The 22,591-nt window shown below is 39.8% G+C and overlaps 1 protein-coding gene across 8 annotated transcripts in view; it reads left to right on the top strand.

The window, feature by feature from the left end:
• ABLIM3 (actin binding LIM protein family member 3) overlaps nt 1–22,591 on the top strand; it is a 3,936,655-nt gene that overhangs the window by 3,755,972 nt on the left and 158,092 nt on the right. For all 8 annotated transcript variants that reach the window (XM_044069211.1, XM_044069207.1, XM_044069212.1 and 5 more), the window contains one exon: nt 2,150–2,157. In XM_044069211.1, coding sequence (XP_043925146.1) covers nt 2,150–2,157 — 8 coding nt within the window. The remainder of the gene's footprint in view (nt 1–2,149; nt 2,158–22,591) is intronic.

The raw sequence follows: 22,591 nt of genomic DNA, 5'->3' as shown, positions 1-22,591 counted from the left end.
TAGCCACAGGGGTTCAGATTTTAGTGCTACTACTGAGAAACCAGCTAGTTCTAAGGGATAATTTGAAGAGCAGACTTTCTGGCACCTGGAACAGTTTAACTGTAGCCTCGCAGTGCTGCACGATGTGAAAAATGTGCAACACACACGTTTTTAAGCCAGAAAGATGAAAGGGATAGAAATCAGCCAAAAAAGGCTAATAAAATTACAATTTCAGAGCTGGAAACCACTCCTCTAGCGTTAGATAGGCAGTACAATGCTTACCCCTCCCACTGGTAAGCAGTAGGACTTCCCTCTACCACAGTAAGGTCTGTATAGCTCTGAACACAGAAAATAAAGTCCTGAGACAAGCAAAGCCTGGGATATGGACTGGCTAGAAAAGATAGGAAACAAGCAAACAAGATAGTATTTTTTTTTTGTTGAAACAGGCTAAACAATGCAATAATACAGTAAATAAACACAGAAAAGCTAACACACTTGAGGGTGTAGTCCTAAACAGTAAATGCAATTAAAACTCTACAAAATTAGCAATTTAAAACTTTTTAAATGAAGCAAGGCAAGTGCCCAACTGAAAAACGATTTAAGATGCAGTAACACAGCAGAATAAGTAGCTAGTCTACATATACAGAGAAGTCTATATATACAGAAAAGCAGCTAAAACACACAAACACTTCAGATGCAGTGCAACTTAGAGCACTTGAGTTGTAGCAATATTAAGGCAATTACAGTTATAATAAATGCTCTAAAATATACTCTATATTTCCAAAATGTTTGAGAAGCACAGTCAGAACCAAGGAGATTCAGGCAAATTTTTTTTTTTTTTTTTGAAAGGGAAAAAGGAGAAACAGAAGGCCTTATCAAATGTTCTCTCTGTATTAGGTAGAATGAGCTAATGACACTAGACTGGGAGGAGTGTCCCAGATCAGATTTGCAGTAGGGGCGGGCAACTGAAAAGCCGCCAAGTATAACAGCAAGACACCAACAGGGAGGGTGGGGACAATACTAAAGCTATTATCCTACAGACAGTAAGCACTACAGAAAGCCACAAAATGAAAGTTTTTAAACAGATAAAGGAGCAATGAGACTCTACAGAATGCTTTTTTAACTGCAAACAAATCAGTTACCCATGCAGATTAGTTAATAGCAATAAAAATACACTCAAAAACTGTGCAGCAGGCAATAAAAAGTGCTATATATAAATTGCTAGAAACAATAATCAGTATAAATAATCGAAAAAAACAGGATACTTATATATCTCAGCTAACAGTTATAATTGATTCATAATATTTAGATTATTTTGAATCATTAATATCAATGTGTTTTTCTTGTAGAAATTTAAGGGCTTAATTTCTGATCAAAATGTGCAGAATCACTGGCATTTTTACCATGGGGCTATTACATGAGGAACCATCATGGGGCTATTACATGAGGAACCATGGAGCTACAGCGTAGTAAGGGTACAAGACAGGCATACAGTTTCCCAAAGTACAAGGATATTCATCAGAGTCTGCCAAAAAGTGTTGTCTGTACCAAACTCAAATGAGATTATGTATCAAAAATAACAAAGGCTGCTGTTTTTTTTGTTTTTTTTTTTTTGGGGGGGGGGGGATATAGTACAATGATTATGTGCTGTATATTCTTACAAATATGTTTTGAGAATACTGTTTTGCATGCGTGTAGTGTGAGGTAACTGTACTTTATGTTCTGCTTTGTATGGGGGTCCTAGTTCCTTTCTTAATCTCCTCATGTTCTTTGTGTAAAGCACTACAAAAAGTTACATTTAGAGTTGGTTTTGTGGGAGGGCACCAGTCCTGCTAACAAAGAGAAACAGAAAACAGTGAAACTAGACATTACTCAGACACTTTTTTTGCATGACTGTGCTGAAACCAGACATTTCACAGACCATGCAGTGAAAACTACACCTGTAAAACTAAACTTTTGTATTTTTTACATGATTCATAGGTTCATAGGTTCTGCCTTTGAGCCATTTTAAGCCTAGCCAATTATCCCTATGACTGTGAACTATTACTAAATGTGCTATGGGTTTTTATGTATACAAACAGATTTTTGTTATTGTTGTTATTGTTTGTAAGTTTGTTTATTTTTTATTTGACTAATGGCAGACTTTTTTATCTTTTTCTTATTTTCACAGAGTACAAGGTAAGAATATCTCAGCAGACATCATTCCATCAGCCTTCTGGACTTTAATGAATATCTTATCCACAAGGAACACTGCATATGTCTATCACAGTGAGGACAGGTTCCATGGCACTTTACCTGTATGCAGAGTAAATGGATCGAAAGTACTGCATTAGAGAGATTAGCGAAGAACCCAAAAAGGCTAATGGTTATGATAAAATGGTTACCTGAAAGATTACTTCCCTCTATGAAATAATAAATAGGTAGAAGACAATACAGTGACAAAAAGAACATGACTCTGAAACAAAAATCTTTGTATTGTTTGCTGTTGGAGACACTTTCACTAATTAATAAGAAGGGTGATTTTGAGTTATCATAACATCATTTCAGCTGGATAATGTGACAATGTATGAGCACAGATACTGTTATTATTGAGTTGCATTCAGGCACCTACTTCTGTTTTTTTTTTATTTGCCCTCACCACCTAACAACTATCACATTGTCTCCTAGTCTACCAATCCATTTGTTGGCCATCACCAGGGTATGAGCAAACTGAGAGGGACCATCATTGAGGCAGCCTTCAGGGCTGTTTTTTTTTTTTCTTTTGTAGGCTAATGTCCACTGCCCACTGTGCATGCTCAACCATGCAGTGGAGGGGTACATATAACGGTTTGTCCTCACTGGTTGTTCCTAATTTCTGCAATGGATGTTGCCAGCAAGTAGCCTCACATGCTTTTCTGAAACATGACAATTGGTTTTCCAGGTCATCACCAGAAAAGTCACACTATCCCTATGTGTTCTCAAGTGCCTGTAACCCTCCCATTTCTTTGGGAGAGGTGAGTGTGCAAAGATGTTTCATTCCTCTCCATCCATCGCTCCCTCTGTGGTTCCTCCAATGGTGGTGCCTCTAATTAAAGCTCAGTCACCATGGGTCACAGTCATGGCTCAATCCCTGTATGCCACAGAGAGAGGCCTAATCATGTGCTCATATTAACTGTAGTGTTATGAAACCAACTGTAAATGAAATAGAACTAAACATTATTAATTGTTGCATGGAATGAAAATGAAGTTGTTTCATGGACTAAACATACCTGATATTTCAATCATACCCAAATCTGAGGAATATTTAATAAATCAAAATTTGTCCCACAGGTATAGCCTTGCTGGTTGCATAGATCTCTGAGCATGTTGCAGGTCACCTGAGCTTGATTAGTGGCCTAATGCCTGATGACACAAACAAAGAGAATGGACATGCCTATTCTATGAAAAGGGAACATGGTGGCTGGAGCTCCTGGTAAGATATATTGTCAGACCAGGCACGTGGGAGGGCTGGGAGGACATTCTAAGGGCCCAGGGTGGGTGCATCCTGAGACTAAACTACAGATGTCAGCATAATGAAAGTTCCATTAGCACTGGGGATAGCTGACCACCTGTCATGTGCATGATGAATGAGAGGGCTATGTCTAGTGTCTTGCTCCCCCGATGGACTACCTTCCTGCCAAGGTCTTACAAATGTGCACCAGTAAGGACAACTCCCCAAGGAGTTTGGAGGGTCACCTGGCACTAGCGTCATACTGCACAGCCTGATAGGAGCAATAGAGAGATTCAGGGCTGCATGGAGAATGACAAATGGAAGAAAAGCCTGAGGTCTGAGCAGTGCCAGGGTGGGGAGGTGTGATGTCTGTCTAGCATGGTTACATCAATTATCTTCTGGAAGATTTATAGTACCAACTAACATGCAAACAACAATAAGCAGACTATGATTAAATATAAGAATGATTTTTTTCAACTTAACTAAGAAGAGACACTTTTCCAAAAAAAGATAAAAAAATTGCAACATCACACAGCCCAAATCATAGAGTAGACATAGACATCTAGACTGGCTGCTGTGCTCAGACGGATAGTTTTTCACTGTGGTTCACAATATAAGTAGGGTCCTAAGTGCACCCAAATTCCATCCTCATCAGCATCACTTTCTTAAACAATCATGGGTGCATCACAATTCATATATGAAAATCTCTGCCAATTAGCATTTGTCTTTTAAAAGTAAAGAAGAAAAATAAATGTATTTTAAAATGAGGGGAAATTAACTTAAATTAAGGCAGGTTTGCCCCAAAGTACAACATCCTTTTCTGCATTTTGTATAAGTATCTAAGCATAAACTAATCAGGCCATTCCTGTAAATTCAGCACTCTCAGAAACTTAATATTCTTGTTCCTTTTTTATTTCTTTTTACACAAATATTTCTTTTATGGACCTCAGCACAAGTAAGCTTAACTTACAGATAGCATCCCACCATGTGCAGCTCATATATTCTCATAATTAAACCTGTAACAACAAGCAGGTTCACACACCATTCAATTCCAGTAATCTTTCCTAAACATATTTCCAACTAGCCCACAATATGTGGCATCTGAAGGCTGCAACACAAATATCTTCAATTAAGATTCTATGCGTATCAACCCACACCATGCTGTTAATTTCCAGCAACATCCAAAGAAACCCTGGGACACCAGTAAAACATTTCCTATCTAAATGCAGCTAGCATAGTCAGTAAATTCCCATGCTATGACCTGGATTAGCACCCACCAACCCATAATTGAAGAAGTAGCTGAATCCTTGCCAAAGCCATCAAACATTGTCCAGCATCACAAATGATAGCACTTTCTATACTAAAAGTGTGGGCAAAACATCACTAGAAGAGGTGTACTCCTACTCATAAAAAACAATAAAATCCCATTAAATTAAAACCTTCCCTAACACTACTAACCATGTCCACATGGCCCATCTGAACTGTGTCTTTCAAGAACCACCTCTCCTCTACATCACTGTTCCTAATAGTCCACTGCAACAAATGCCTATGTCATTGCCGCTATTATCTATATTGTGTGACCATTGATCATAGGCAGACAAGGATTACAAGGCAAGAATGCCAAGAACCCATTTGCTCCATGTAGACACCCAACCTCAATATGTACATCTCACTTTCAAGAAGGAAAAACATGTCAGGCCAGGGATGAATATGCACATATCCATCCAATCATACATGTCTAGCATGCAAAGGCAGTTTGTTCCAATGATGGGGTAACCATTGTGGAATAAATCTGTCTCTCAAATGTGTTTTATTTATGTTTTGAGTGGGGTTAGATCCCTAGTTTTAGTAGTTGTGGAGCCATTTGTGTTATCGGGTACCACAGATCTAGTAGGATTGGATCTTTGATGGTATGGTGTCCTCATAAGGTCCTATTAGAGACAGTATAGGTATAGGGCTTCAAGACTGTCTTAGTGGCTAGTGTTTTAAACCAGTAGTCTTTTGGGGGCCTTTCAACTGCAGAATATGTCTGGCTAGGTACATGATGAAAGAGCCACTGTACTCCATAAAATGTGTCTGATTAGTACTAAATGCAGAAGGTATATTAACTTCTTTTAACCTGAATGAGATACCATTAGAAATCAGTTGAGCTCTATAGAAGGATTTTTTAACTATATTATGCTACATGGTTACCAAAGTAGAGACAGTTTTCAACTCAGATGTCAAGGACTCTTAACTACTGTGTCTGTTTGGAGTGTGGTACTGGCTATTCTACAAGTTGTACACAAGGAATTTTTACTAAAGATTACAACATTGAACTTTTCTGTACAAAATTGATGTGTGTGAATTAATTCTTGTTGTAGAGATCTTACAGCTGGAGGGGAGTCAGTGATAGCACCCATCTTATAGTCATTGACAAATATGGTTAGCTATAGGCCTATGTTTACATTATAGAGTAAATAAAGTATATGGCACAAAAGAGAGGTTCCAGCTCTGAGCTTTCAGGTACTCCACTAGTTTCTTTCTTACTTTCTGAAAAGGTATATACCACTTGAACTATCTGGATTCTACCTTTCAGCAAGTTTGCAATCCATCTAACCATGTAATGATCTCCCTTGAGGTCTTTTAACTTATCTACAATACCAATGTAGAGTATAGTGTCAAAGACCTTATCTAGATCCAGATATGTTTTTTTGACTGAATGATTCCTATCCACTGCCTTTGACCTTTCTTGGAAAAAATACTAATTTAAGCAGATATGACCTTCCCTTGACAAAACAAAGCATTTGTGGATCCAAGAGAATGTTTCAGGGTTTCAGCTAAGTATAAACAGTTTTCCCCTGAAAGCTTGTTAACCCGTTAATATTTACCTTACAAAACTTATAACTGTAAAACAAATGTTTTAAGTTTATTATGTACCTCAATGATTGTCTACTGGAAAAATTGTTAATCTCTAACATACTGTGTATGAATGCTATATGTATGCTCTATTTTTTTCTCTCATGTACTGTATTGTATTGCGGAGCTTTTCTCCCCGGGACTTCACTGAAAATAGACCTGAGTCCAGTTGGACTTTCCTGGTAAACAAATGTAAAATAAATAAATAAATAAATCCAGTGGTATGAGGTTTTTATGATCACAGTTTATTTAATCAGTGATAATATATTCCATGGCCTAGTTTATTGCGTCAGCGGAAATATATTCCATGACCTTCATATTATGCTAGTTAGGTTGATGGGCCTGTTGTTCCCAGAGTCTGTGGTAGGGCTTCCTTTGTAAAAGGGTATTACAATGTCTCCATACCTCAGTGACATACTTTATGGCTAGGCTTATGTTAAACGTGTGCAGTAGAGGTTCAGTGAGAGCATGTTTGGCACTATTTGTTAGGCATCTAGGTAAACTGACTGGGCGCATGGCAAAGGTGTTGCTAGTTTTTGATAACACAGTCAAGACCTGCTCCATGATTATCTTAGGGAGTGTATGAGTTTCAGGAATCTATGGAATTTAAATTACTGTCTCTAGAGTAAAGTTAGCACTAATTCTGTTTGCAAGTAAATTAACTATATCTTTAAGGTCAGCATCGGTAATGCCATTTAGGAGTAGTTCAGAACATTGCTGGATGATATTTTTCAGTTTTTTAATGTAACTAAAGAAAGGTTGGTAATTATCCTTGACTTCTGAAGCAAGCTTTAATTCAAGTCTAGCTTTGCCCTTCCTCGTGTTCATTTTTTGTTCCTCCCTGATCTTTTTGATAGAATCTTATGTGGTTTTCAATCTGTTATAGGACTTCAGAACGTTTATTTCTTTTTGTATGCTTATTTGTATTGGTAGCCACCAAGGTGGTATATTTCTAAATTCTACATTATACTTAATTGTAGTAGGGACTGCGAAAAGTATACACTTCTGCAGGTGGGAGTGTTACTCATGTTGCCTAAAAGGCAGCCGAAGCTGTTTGCCAGCTAGTGAATTTGTGATTAAACATGGAGAGTTCATCATAGAATCTAACCAGAATTAAATATTTACAGTCCTCAAATTCAGAACTGTTTATAATGAGCTTATAGTAAGCTCATTATAATAGTAAGCTTCTGAAACCCCAAGCCTTTCTATGTTGGAGGAAAGCCTTCTAGCTTATCAGTGGGAGTGGTAATCACTAGGTAGCCTATCCTCCACGGGAAGAGTGAGTTTTGGCCCAGAAATTGTAGTTTATTTGGCCGTTTGGGCAGTTTTCCATCTCTTTCAACTTGCTGGTGTAAAAGCCTACATTTGTACTAGTTCCCCGCCTTTCCTGTAACTAGTCTATTCCAGGTACAGATTTGCTGTATTCCAGGACTCTTTGTAAGCTTCCGAGCCCCCCAAGCCTTTCTGTGTTGGAGGAAAGCCTTCTAGCTTATCAGTGGGAGTGGTAAGCATTAGGTAGCCTAGCTACCACAAGAGGAGTGGTTCCTGGCCCAGAAATTGTAGCTATTGGCCATTTGGGCAGTTTTTTCCATCTTTTTCAACGTTCTGGTTTAAAAGCCGCACTTGCGCTTGTTTCCCACCTTTCCTGTAGCTAGCCTAGTCCAGATACAGAGTTTCTGTATCCAGGACTGTTGGTAAGCTTCTGAGCCTCGCAAGCCTTTCAGTGTTGGAGGAAAGTCTTCTAGCTTATCAGTCGGAGTGGTAAGCACTAGGTAGCCTATCTACCACAAGAGGAGAGGTTCTTGGCCCAGAAATTGTAGTGTATTGACCATTTGGACAGTTTGTCCGTCTCTTTCAACTTTCTGGTTTAAAAGAACACATCTGCGCTTGTTTCCCATCTTTCCCGTAACTAACCTGCTGGGTAGCACTAGAAAGCCTTAAACTGATGCAAGCCTTCTAGCTTAGGAGAGAGACTTTGGAGTGATTAAGTATTAGTTTTCTGTACTTTCTTGCTGTACTTAACTGTTTTCTGCCTAAACACAGATTTTCCAGCATTTATTGTGATTTAAAAGCTTGTTTTTTTCACATATTGTACTTATTTGACTGCCTGCACTTTTAAAAAGTTTTTTTTTTGTTTAAATAATTTGTTTAACTGATGCAGGCTACACACTAAAGTGCAATAGCCTTTTCTGATCGTTTGTAGTCGTTTAAAGCTGTTTTAAGTTTACTGTTTTTGACTTATCTTTTCAAAAAAAAAAAAAAAATTCCTTGTTCCACGCCTTTCTAAGCTAGTATAGTCCAGTTTTCAGGATAGTGCTGAATTTAGGGTTGTGATACTAGTTTTTGAGTTCCCCATACCTTACTTGGATAGAAGGAAGTTGCTCTGTTCACCTGTGAGAGAGGGGAGGTTTGAGCAACCCATCTGTCCCTGGAGGAGTGGTTCCAGCACAGAAGTTAGTAGTTTATTGGCCATTTTGGGCTAATTTCTATCTCTTTCATTTCCCTACTATAAAAACCACATTTGCACGGTTTTGCGCACCGGGCAGTGCCGGTTAGCTAAGGTTAAATTATTCCTGGCTCCACTAAGTCTCCTCTTCGATTTTTCCCTTGAAACTAATCTAACTCTCAACCTAAGCACTCAGAAAGAATCTTACAGCCCAGCACTTGCTCAGACCTAATAGCAAGCACTAATATACCCTGACACTGATTGCCCATCAGGGCAAGGCTCTTTATTCACCCCTCACCAACAAGCGACTAGTCAGCTCACCCTACTATTCAGGCATGACCAAAGGGCAACTTCAGGTGCACTCTCCAGTCCAGCTGGTGAATCTGGGTATCCTGAGGCAATGTTACAACTGCCTCATATACACAGGCAACCCTTTCCTCCTACCACAAAACACTAACATATGTGAGAGATGCAATTATACAGCCAAACTGGAAGCTAAGCTGCCTCCACCCAAGACTGGAACAGACAGTCAAGAGGAGAAGGTTAACACTTGCACCACAACTCCAGCCGCACACAGACCTACTAAAACAGCACTGGCAAAAAATATACATAAATACACAAAATCATACTCAGAGGCTCTAAATAAAAACCTGCAAAAGCATCAGAGACCTCCAAAGCTGGCACCCAAACATCCTGCACTTCCACATTAGTTTGCAATCCATCTAACCATGTAATGATCTTTCTTGAGGTCTTTTAACTTATATACAATACCAATGTTGCCTCAGGATCAGACAACACATAAAACACAAAATCAGTGTGCAGCACAATCACAGCCCTTAAGGTGAAATAACATACCTAACACACTAGTAATAGGTGACTCTATAGTCAGGCACACTGATGTCCCACTCACTAGGCTGGACAAGCAGAAGGTTACTGTTAGCTGCCTGTTGGGAGCCGGAATCCCCCACATAACACAAGCACTCAGGTCACTCCAGAACAAGTACAAATATGACTCAGTCATTGTTCATGTTGGTGTGAATGACCTGAGATGTACCTCCCTGGACTACATGAAAAGAGACATGGAAGAGCTCTCTGATCATGTAGACCAGGCTGGTATGACCCTGACCCTGAGTAGCATCCTGCCCTCACCAAGAATGATTCCTCAGTATAAAGAAAAAATGATCAGTTTCAAAAATTGGCTAAGCTTCTGGTGTCATTCAAAGGGAATCCAGTGTCTGTCAGCCTGGGACGACATGCTCGACAAGCCACGTTGCTTCGCAAGAGACGACTTGCACCTGTCACCCCTAGGCTTTCGAATACTGGCCAAGGCTCTTGCTGCCCCCATAGTGCCCTTTTTAGGCAAGGCTCAAAAGTCAAACCCACGTGCGTAAACAGCACAATTAACAAAAAACTGAGGGTCATGCTACTCAATGCCAGGAGTTTAAATCTCAAAATGCACGTGCTCGAAGCACTCCTCAGTAAGAAGAACGTTGACATCTGTGCAGTAACTGAAACCTGGTTCAAGGCTCCAGAGAGCACCACAGCACTACTGGGCACTACTCATACCACATGTTTCAGCCACAGAACACGGACCGAAACACAAAAGGGGGGGTGTATCCATATTCATCAAGGATACCTACATCTCCAGGTTAGTGGCACAGCATGATACCTCTGAGATCATCCATGTGCAACTAACATCGGGCAAATCTGCAATGCAAATTGTGGCCTGCTACAGATCACCCTCCATGACCCAGGACCGCCACTCCACCTTTCTGGAGACACTGGAAAACATGAAGGTCTTACCAAACACCCTGATATTGGGCAATTTCAATTACCCTACCATTCACTGGGAAAACTACTCAAGTACAAATTCCCAGGTCCAGCGCTTCCTGGAATTCATCAACTCAAATGCCCTGGATCAGCTGGTAAACTCCCATACCAGAAGTGAAAACATATTGGACCTGGTCATCACCAACGTCGGCGACAGGTGTTCCACACCAGAGGTCAACCCGTCACTGGTTAGATCAGACCATAAACTAATCACTCTAGATGTCCACACCCCACCACCACCCCCAACTAAGGAAACCACAGTAAAAAACTTTTCTAAAGCAAACTTCACCTTACGTAAGACAGAGGTGGTATATTTCACAGCCCCCACGCTAAAGGATAATGCTGCCCAAGATGCAGAAACCTTTACAAATGCACTATATGAGCACCTACAAGGATGCATGGATCGTACCATCCCTAGCAAAACCAAGACTCACTCCTCTAAGAGAAGGAAACTAGTTTGGTGGACCCCTGCAATAAACAGGCTATACAATAGAAGGAGGAAACTAGTTCAGAAATAAAGCAAATCCCAAGAAGGAAAGACATCCCTGATCAGTATCAGTAAGAAACTGAGGTCCCTCATGAAATCATCCAAGGCTAATGTCGAAAGAAAAATAGCCAAGGATTCAACAGATAGCCACAAAGCCTTCTTTAGCTATATTAAGAATCTAAGTGGCAACTCGAAGATATGCACTGAACTAGTGCAAAATAGCACAAAATATACTGAACCTACTGATATTGCCAACATCCTGGCATATAGATTCTGTGCAAACTTCACCCCCCTCTCACTTCCAAAAGGGCCCACAACAATACTGGAAAAGTGTAGTGTCCCAAAAATCACAGACACACAGGTGAAAACAGCCCTTTCAAAAGCCAAAAACACAGCGTCAATGGGACCAGATGGTGTCGCAGGCTGTGTCTTGCACGAACTATAGAATAAACTAACCCCCCACCTAAACACACTGTTCAACCTCAGCCTCTCCACAGGCTATGTGCCCATAGAATGGCGCACAAAAACGGTTATTCCTCTCCACAAAGGAGGGGCCATAACTGACCCTGGTAACTAACGCCCCATAAGCCTGACTAGCCTGGTCTGCAAGGCTATGGAGCACATCATCATGGAACTCATTAACAAAGACATTGGAAACCTCCAAACACTTGACCCGACCCAGTTTGACTTTGTTAAGGGCAGATCATGCCTACTAAACCTGGTTGACTTCTTCGAGACAGTCACCAAGGCCATAGACATGGGAAAGGTGGTTCACACAGCCTACCTTGACCTTGCCAAGGTTTCAACACCATTCCCTACTCGGGTAGTACATAAAAACTCACCAGCGTGAACATAAACCCCTATGTCATGAGATGGGTTGCCAACTGGCTTACAGACAGAACTCACACTGTAAGAATAGAGGGCTTAAGTCCGACTCTAAACCAGTCCAAGTGGTGTCCCGCAAGGCTCAGTCCTGGGACCCCTACTGTTCAGCATATACTTCTCAGAAGTACAGGCAAACACAGGAGGACTGTGGCTAACCAAGTTCACCGATGACTGCTAACCGGGAGCCATAATTGACCCTCTGGCTGACACTGACATCCTCCAAAAGGGCCTTACTGAGACAGACACCTGGTGTCAAAGTCATGACCTCAAGCTAAATGCCAAAAAATGCATAGTCATCCCGTTTGGGAAAAACAAAACACCCACGGATTACCACATAGGTAGCAGCCCCCTTATTACAGAAGAGGTAATAAGAGATCTGGGGACCCAGGTATATAGTAATCTCTCCTTTGACAATCATATTGCCAAAGTAGTTAGGAAATTCTTCTATGTGGCTCATCTAATTACTAAAGGGTTCGCATCTAGAAATAAAGAGGTTATAGTGCCCCTCTACTCGTCACTCATTAGACCCATCATGGAGTACAATGCCCCATTTGGGATGTACCTCACAAGATATTTCCAACAGCTGGAAAGACCACAAAAGTACTTCACCAAGAGGATTACTGGTCTCAAACATATGTCCTATGCAGCCCGACTGAAAAAACTCTGGCTGTACTCAGTGGCATATCGCTTACTCAGAGGTGATCTCTGCCTGACTTACAAAGCCATGTCCAACTCAGAATTGATGGACATGCTCCACCTAAAGAAATCCAAGTCACTGCAAGCCACGCGCTCTAGTGAGCTAAACCTCGCCACAACAATAAATAGAACATGCTGGAGAGATAGATTCCTGTCACAGAGACTCCCCATGCTTTGGAACAAAATTCCAAATTACATCAAGCAGAGCCCCTCACTAACACTCTTCAAGAGAAACCTTGAGGAGTGGATGGGTAACAGAAAATACACCCCTGAGATCATTTCATTGGCTCTGCTTGACAGAGGATCAGTTAATTAATCAACGGGGCAGCGAATGCCGACACACTGTGGCTAGGCTTATAAATGCCCTTGGGCAGATAGACTAGTACCTACCTATGAACCAAGTTTTCAACTTTAAATTAGAAGGTTTCTAATTACTAGCTTGGTACAGGTTATCTTGGTAAGGACTAGGTCCATAATGTTCTTTCTCTTAGTGCTTAACTATTTTTCTAGGGAATTAAAACATAAAAATAAATGCATAGAAGGAAATAAAAAAATGAAATGATTACTGGCCACTGCAACTACAGAATGAACAAATCAACAAAAAAACATAATTTCTCACAGGTCTAGAACTTCAATGATGTTAAAAATGATTTGCCAGAATAAGCACTTTCATTAAAAACTTAGCCAACTGTTGTAGTGACTGTTATAGGGAATTTTATTAGCCTTTGTGATGAATGGTGCTTCTTTTGTTGATTTTCTAGAAAATAGTTAATTACTTCCAGGAATCTTGTAGGAATCTTTGATTATTCTTTGCTTTTGAGATGTAGGTGTATCTGTTAATTGAAAGATAATTGAAATCTCCCAATATAAATGTATTTTTCCTTAAGGATTGTTCAGTGAGTACCTTTAAGAATGTATTGTAGTGTTCTTAGACATAGGCGGCATCCTTTAGCAGGCCATAAATTAATATTTGTCTTATTAGGGCTAAGCTGAAGTTTTGTAAATTCAGTTTATTGGACTTGGGGAATCTGACTAGAGGATGTTATGATCTCTGACAAATATGGAAATGTCCTTCAGTTACACTGAAATCTAAATGCATGATAGATACTAAAACCAGGCAAGGAGGGAGTACTATCTTTACAGTGAAAGCAAGTCTCAGTTATGACATCAGCACTGATAATTTCAGGTTGTAGGAGATCCATACATGCAAACACATTTCTTATAATTTCAGAATGCTTCAGTTCAGGGCCCCATCAGCACACTGATCATCCTTCTCAGATTGTAGCATACACCAAACTGCAGTCTCCCACAAGATTTAAACCCACTGCCGGTAACCACATAATGAACAGTCCTTACAAACTCCAAAATGAGCAGATTTAATCCTGCTATAAATTATTGTTATATCGTAGCCTCCACTTTTACTCATCTCATTGAATGTACTTCTAAAGGGATAATCAGTTTTTAATGCTGTACTTCCTAAAGCACAACAAAATCCAATTTTTTCGTGCGACTTACTCGGACTTGTCAATGGATATCTGTCGGTTTGACTGTAATTTGTCTGTACTTCATTTCCTAAATATTCTTCCTCTTCAAAACAAATATGTCTGATACTTCTGGCACAGATTACAAGGTATCATACATTCTACAGGCCTAGGATTAATACCACATTCTCAGAAACCCTTTTAAATAGTAAATAAATCAAAGTTTTCAAATTCAGAAAGACAGACAAGAATCCCTAAGCCACAATGCTAAAAGCTTCAGTGAGATGGTCATAAGAAAGTTATTCCATAAGTCAAAGGAGAATCCACCATTCAAAATATTAATACTGTCATTCCCTAAGATTTATGCCTAATCTCGTAGCACCAATAAAGAGTCAGTGATATCCTAATTTGTAGACATAAGAATCTATTCCTTTAACTAAAATCTCTCACACTTTTTTAGGCAGAAACTCCTCTGCCTTCCACATTTCCTCTATACAACTACTACATTTTAACAAGCTGTTGAAGTCTGTCCTTCACTATGGCCACCAGGGACTAGATGGTTTCTTCCCACAGTTCCTACATACTTAAATCATGGTCGTTACTATCAAACTGCAGAATATCATTAATTTCCCTAAAGAAAGGAACTTTCCTAGAAATACAGAAATACACAATACTTCTGTGTAAAAATCCCTAAACAAATATCCCCAAGCCATTTCTAACCAATCTCTTTATTCTCCATGCCTTCTAAACTTCAAGAAAGATTTATCTCGGATCAAACAATAGAAGACCCATATCAGAACAAGGACATGTCTCTTAGCCCACAATTTTCTCAAAGGTTGTAGTATTTTAGTCTTCTCTATACCACAAATAACATTTATCCACAGATGGTTATCTGCACCACAAATAACATTTATCCACAGATGGCACTCTATACCACAAATAACATTTATCCACAGATGGAGAATGGTAATACTGTATGGACAATATTTATCTAGCAAAGCGTTTGCCTTCATTTCTATAATCACTCTAGCTCCTGTCATGCTACCAGCATGTTCACTTAATCCTCAAATAGTCTAGTACCACTATATCACACATTCAAGCTGCTCACTTCTCTGCTGTGTCTCAAATATAAAGTGTTTTTTCAGAGTATTCAACACAGTCCTCTTCTCTGTCTTCAGCAACAATATTTCTGACATCCTAGCTACCAACAATTACCTGTATGTAGACAATTTCATCATCTGGTCAGGATTGCAGCAACATAAACTATAACCACAAGAAAAGATTAAACTTCCTCCATAGTTGGCTATATTTTCAGAATTTCAATATAAATTTCTCAGAAAACTAATTGTTTATACTTGTAACATCCACTGACAGTTGTCATTCCCTAGCCCCCTCCCATCTTACACTTTTGAAATTGTCTGCAGCTCTCTTCTTTATCTTTCTGTCATTTTCTTGCAGCCTGATAAAGCTTCTTTGTGCCATCTGCTGAGCCACTTTCTAGAAGCTGGTAGAGCTTCTCTGATGCATTGTTCTTTGCCATTGTGACAGTTGTCTTAGCTTCTGTGTTAGTGAATCAGTATTACCTCTTGTTCTAATCTGTCTATTCTATCTCACATTTCTTTCAGCACTCCTTGCACAATCTTGACAGAACACATATGCCTCTATAAATACCCTTTTCATATGAACAGACTCTTTCACACCACAAAGCACAGACAATCATTACTCTTCAACTGACACCAAAAGGCTCAAAACCTGCCTAAAGACTGCCTGTCACTTCATGTGTCTCTTACAAAAAGCATCACTTCCTTACCCTGTGTAACACAAATATAGTTCCTATCAGTTTTTGATCTCTAGACGTTCTTGCCACCACCATATTCACACTGTTTAACTTCACCCCATTGATAACCTGTAGTAAATAGTAAAATTACTAACTCTCGCAACATAGTTCAAATCAATTTAACCCCACCACCACCTCTAAACATTACTTAACCCGCCATGACTGTCAAATTTGTACTTCCGAGGCCTTCTCATTAACTTTGCCTAAACTGTGGAACTTAGTGTCACTGACCATCATCCATAACATCACTTTATCCAACTTCAGTAAACACTTGCTCATCTATAGTACTCCTCCAATTTATTTTTCATCTTATCTATTTTGACCATTTTAGTCACCCCCACTTATAGCATAATTCAACAGTAGGTTACCTTTACTCCTCTCACTATCAGTTGCATCCATCTCTTCACGTCCTAGCTACACAAATCTGGAGAATATCTGTAAAGTAAGTATAAACCCTAGACCTGTATCATATTTTTATCTGACAGATACAAAAACTAATTATCAACAGCCTCATTTTTCCCATTTCTATCTAGGGTCGGGGTGCTGTGACAACTGTCACTACATCTCTCAAGTCAGACCCACTCTTCTAACTTCCTCAACAGTCATGCCTGACTGTCTAATGTCTTCTCTCACACTATCCAGCCATCTCTTGGCAGGATGTCCTTGGCTGTTCTTGCCTTCTTCCTGTTCCTTGCAAATCTTCATCAGCTTGTATTCTATTTTCCTGCATGTGAAGAACAGTAATCTGCTCCTCTTTACCTTTTCTGCAATTGGAGCTACTTTATCTTCTGCTCTAATGCTCTCATTTCTTCATCTTTCCGGAATGTGCATCTTAATACTTATCTCAGCCATTTCATCTCCTTCACTTCAAGCTTCCACAGCTGCTAGTCTTGTCTATACTTCATTTCATCCCATGCACCTTCAGTTTGGCATTCGAGTCCCCTATCATTTGCTGAAGTTCTTGTTCAGAGCCTGCTTGTAGTGACATATCCTCTGCTTACAGCAGCTGTGTTGATTTGACCTGTGTGCTAATGTAGTCCTTTACCAATATGAAGAGAAGTGGGTTCAAATATGAACCCTACTGCACACACACTCTCCAACTGAGTACCCTTCTATGAGTCCAAACACAGTCTGTACTTGTGTCATGAGGTCCTTGTACATAGCTTGTGCTAATTCTACTGATGTTTTGGGGACTTTGAACCATAGCAGGACTTCCCAAATCATGTTCTTGTAATCTTCTCATATCTTTCACCAAGGTTAGGAATTCCCATATGGGATCTTTCCTTATCTCCAACTGCTTCTCCACTATCTGTCTCACTGCAAACATTGCGCCAGTTGTACTGCATCCTGATCTGAATCTGGACTACTTATTTTCCATTTTACTTTCTACTGCCCTGTATATTTGTTTATCAGTGACAGAACATTCATACAGTGTGACATGAGTCTGACACCTCTGCACTGCCTGGGACTCTAGTGCTTATTTTATAGTCTACTGAGGATCCCCAGAAGCCAGGTGTGTCCCAGTGCACTCAACAACTTGCTATCTGCTGTGACTTCATCTGAACCTGCTGATTTCCCTTGACTTGGTTTTCGTTAGTGTTGTTCTTATGGGTTCTTCCTCCTCTTTAATTGTAGTCTGTGCATTGGGCAGTAAAGCTTCTATGGAGTTTTCTTCATTCAGAAACTTCTCAGGGATACTCATTCCATCAGCCTTTGAAGTTTTCAGAAATGGTGAGCAGATTGTTGCAGGCATACCTTACAAATGGTGTCTGAAGTGTCTTCTTTATCTTTCTGTCATTTATTTGCAACCTGAGAGAGCTTCCTTGTGCCATCTGCTGAGTCACTTTCTAGAAGCTGGTAGAGTTTCTCTGATGCATTGTTCTTTGCCATTGTGATAGCTGTCTTAGCTTCTGTGTTAGTGAATCAGTATTCCCTCTTGTCCTAATCTGTCTATTCCTTCTCATATGTGTTAGTGAATCAGTATTCCCTCTTGTCCTAATCTGTCTATTCCATCTCACATGTGTTAGTGAATCAGTATTCCCTCTTGTCCTAATCTGTCTATTCCATCTCACATGTGTTAGTGAATCAGTATTCCCTCTTGTCCTAATCTGTCTATTCCATCTCGTATGTGTTAGTGAATCAGTATTCCATCTTGTTCTAATCTGTCTATTCCATCTCACATGTGTTAGTGAATCAGTATTCCCTCTTGTCCTAATCTGTCTATTCCATCTCACATTTCTTCCAGCACTCCTTTTTTTGATAACTCCCAGGACTTCTGCATTCCATCCCCATCTTTTACATATCTGATATAATTTGAGTATGGCTGAAAATGAGCCATTGTATCCCAAGCCATAATCTTTCGTTAACCTGGAAATGAGCTGATCTGAAGCAACTGTAGCAGTCAAACATGTCATTCAACCAAGTAATTTATGCATTTGCAAAGATGCTTGACTACTACATAAGTAAAACATAAAATATAAAAGGAAAATGAATTCAGAAAGATGTGGAAATACAAAAGGAAACTTTCCCTTTAGTGAGTAAACTGTGGCAAAGGGCTAATAACCAACCTATGGACTCAGACTGTAAGAACATTTGAAAGCTTTAAGTGAGGTCATCTGAAGCAAGTAGATGTTGCCATGCTGAGTGTTCCAAGTGTGTGATCCAAAAGGTAATAAGGTTAGAAGCTCTTTCACTATCAGCATTAAATCAATCCCAGAATGCCAGTCCCAGAATGAGATCTGTTTGCATCATGTATATTGGTGAAAAGAAGATGTATTACATTGTCCGAAATCTAAGATCATAATACATCTCACTTTATTACAAACATTTAAACAAGAAGAAAGCTGTACTGTATATCATTTAGTGTCAATAACTGCACCTCTAGCAGGGTCCACCCTTTCTCCAATGGGGCCAGGAAGACTGGTTTACTATCAAAATATCGATTGTGCTTCACCGTTTATTCACATTGTTGCAGCTATTATGCCAAACCTGTAATGCCGAATTGTCCAAATGCCAAAAAAAACCCAAACGTTGACATTTCCGACTGCTCCACACCTAAAAACAATTCCTAACATGGGTCAAGACGGGGGTGAGCTTTTACGGGTCAGAATATCTGTGTTCGACTTTTTCAGCATTCGGAGTTCAGACTTCGCATAAGTGGATTTGATGATGTATCGTTCAACATTTTGATGGTAAACCAGAAGACCACTTCAGAGAGAGACAGTATTGTTCATACGGTGGGAAAAGAAGTAAAGAATTAAAAAAAAACTTGCAAATTTTGTTACCAGCCTGTGAACTATACTTCAGTATTGTAGACAATTCCAAAAGTGCAAGATGTGTTGGGAGGTCTCTGTCCCGGTAAATATTTTAGTATACCCTTTCATCTGGCAGATCTTGTAGGTAGGTCCAAGAAATCTACTGTTTTTGTGGTACAGTCTCTGTTGTGAGTAAATTCTATATTGAGTAATGTTCAGCTGTCTGAAGAAGACGGTTTCAGTTTAAACAAATCCAGAGGTAAGCACAATGGGGAGCAGTCTAGAGGTGAGTTCCATTAGGGTCAAAAATTCCTTTTTCCTTTAATTTTACACATGTTGAGCAGTAACTCCATGGTGGATGATGTCCCATGTGATTCTCACCTATCTTTAATTCATACTTGACCACTGGTTTCCAGTTTTATCCTGCCAGACAGTGTCACCCCTTCTGGGCCATACTTATCCAGTAGTAGTCTGTACTCAAGGCCATCCAAAAGGGATGTACAGCACAAATATCAGGTTTTGTCCTAGGTAACCCTATGTTTTGTCAAGTTTAAACTTCCTGAAGCTTCATCTAAATGAAACATGCAGGTTAAAGCTTCAGCTCAATGAAATTTATAAGAAATACATTACTTGTAGGGAATATACCTTTCTACATTCCCATGTGGTATTTGTGGCTAATGGTGTTACCTGAATGATAAAATAAAATAGTAATTAGAACTAGCATTATTAAGCTGAGCTGTGTCAGGTGAGCTGTCATGGCGGTCTGTGCATAACTCTGTTTCAGCATGACAGCCATTCTGTTAGTATGGGTGTGGCTAATATGACGCAGACGTGAGTTAGGTGACTTATTTTGACCGAATGGGTAAGGAAAGCATGGTATTGACATGCACCAAGGACGCTATCCTGACAGAAGGATATAGCCAAGATGACGGCGAGGTGAATAAGGAGTGCTGTCCTAACAAAATAGATGTAGCCCTCAAAATGCTGACACATATCAGGGAAGTATCCTATCAAAATAATACCAAGATATCGGAAATCTATCCTATCAAAATGGATACAGTCAAGGTGATACTTAGAAGCATAATGAGTGCTGTCCTGATAGAAGAGGTACAGCCAGCATAATGTTAGGATGTATCAGGTGCCCTATCCTGTCTTGATAGACTGTGAGACACTAGCATGATGCTGAGGTGTATCAGGTACCCTATCCTGTCCTGATAGACTGCGACAGACTAGTATGATGTTAAGATGTATCTGATGCCCATCCTGCCCTGATAGTCTGTTAGAAATCAGCATGATGCCAAGATGCATAATAGCCCTGTCCTGATAGACTGGTTAAGACCAGCATGATGCTGGGATGTATCAGGTGACCTATCCTGTCCTAATAGATTGGATGAGATCAGCATGATGCTAATATTTATCAGGGCCCAGTCCTGAAAGTCTGGTTAAGACCAGAATAATGCTGAGATGCATAATGGCCCTGCCCTGATAGACTGGTTAACACCAATATGATGCTGGGATGTATCAGGTGCCCTGTCCTGATAGACTGGTTAAGACCAATATGATGCTGGGATGTATCAGGTGCCCTGCCCTGATAGACTGGTTAAGACTAATATGATGCTGGGATGTATCAGGTGCCCTGCCCTGATAGACTGGTTAAGACCAATATGATACTGGGATGTATCAGGTGCCCTGCCCTGATAGACTGGTTAAGACCAATATGATACTGGGATATATCAGGTGCCCTGTCCTGATAGACTGGTTAAGACCAGTATGATGCTGAGATGCATACGGGCCCTGTCCTGATTGACTGGTTAATACAAGTAAGATGCTGAGATGTATAAGGTGCTCTATCCTGATAGACTTGGTGAGATCAGCATGATGCTGAAATGTATAAGGGCCCTGCCTTTAAAGACAGAGCAAGACCAGCATGATGTTGAGATATGTCAGGTACCTTATCCCTATGCAGAACCATAGCTAGGATGGGGTGAAGGACGTGGATACCCCAGGTGAAAGCTATTAAGGAGACACAACTGCCAATGCAGGAGAGAAGTATTATCCTGTAACAGTATTGCCATATTTGTTTAAACAGCTGTTGATGTTTAGATGAATAAAAAAGTATTTTATTCCGCAAGCTTAGTTTGATAAGGCATCAATGTACGGAGCTGCCCAGGGTACAAATTTCCCTAGAAACTACTCTGCCACGATCATAGATATGACACTAAAAGTATTCTGTGTAATGCTAGGAATACAACTTCAATAGACACAGCCAAATGCTACATTAAACATCATGGATATAGTTTTATTAAAAAGTCTGGGTCCATTTCTTAAAGACATACTTTTAAGAGGCAGCACAATAGAGCAGGGAAAGTACTGGAAGGCAGTGGGAGTCTGACAGACTTTTTGTCTAGACCCAAAGTTGTAGGAAGTTGAGCAGAGAGGTTGGAGAAAAACATTTTAAATAAATGAATTCTGCTAAAGGAATGTTTTTAGATGATTCCAAATGATAGCAGCTGGAGGCAAGGATGTATTTTGTAAAGATGTTGAAAAAATGCCTTATTAGAATGGCAGATTCCTACCTAATGATATTCAAAGTCTCAGGTGTTGTTTGGATATACACTTGTAAGAACCAACTGGTCCTCAATATAAATGAAGGAATAAACACACAAACACACAAATAAATAAAACACGTGTGCATGCACACATACATACATATGCACAAACAGAAGCCATCCTGTTCATTTAGGGTAACAAGGGTTTCGGCAATGAGCATACATAGACCAGCTAGGGATGCTTTTCTAGATACTGGATAGAAAATAATAACCTGTTCCTAATCCTAATCCATCAACAGTGTAGGCATATTATATATGCAAATCAACCTTGTTTAACTTGTATAGATTATTACTCATAATTGCATTTTCTATTTTATTTTTGTTATTGCAAAACAGAACTGTGGTCACTGCTATCTTAGCTCCATTCAGATTCATTTTCTGCCTGTTGTGATGGCATAAATAGTTTATTGTACAGCACCTATCAGTTACAGTAATCCTTCAGTGAGTGGGCTAACCAGCATCTAGGAAACTGGTGAGAAGAGGGCCTTGTCATATTGAACAGGGATATCATATTGAACATGCACTGTCCATGTGTACTGGTGTCACCAGGATCACCGTCTCAAGGTATATCTTCTGTAGTGCATATACAGTATGTTTATTTCTCTCTCTCTGTCTCTCTCTCTCTCTCTCTCTCTCTCTCCATCTCTCCTTATCCCTCATGAAGCTGCTTCCTTCTGGCTGTTTTATATGGTGCTGACCCAATAATCTCCTTTACACTTT

The sequence above is a fragment of the Protopterus annectens genome, chromosome 4.part0 (genome assembly GCF_019279795.1).
Source record: "Protopterus annectens isolate FY-2018-M chromosome 4.part0, PAN1.0, whole genome shotgun sequence".
NCBI classification, from domain to species: domain Eukaryota; kingdom Metazoa; phylum Chordata; order Ceratodontiformes; family Protopteridae; genus Protopterus; species Protopterus annectens.
Note: the sequence above shows the minus strand (reverse complement) of the source record. Positions and strands in the feature narration are given on the sequence as shown.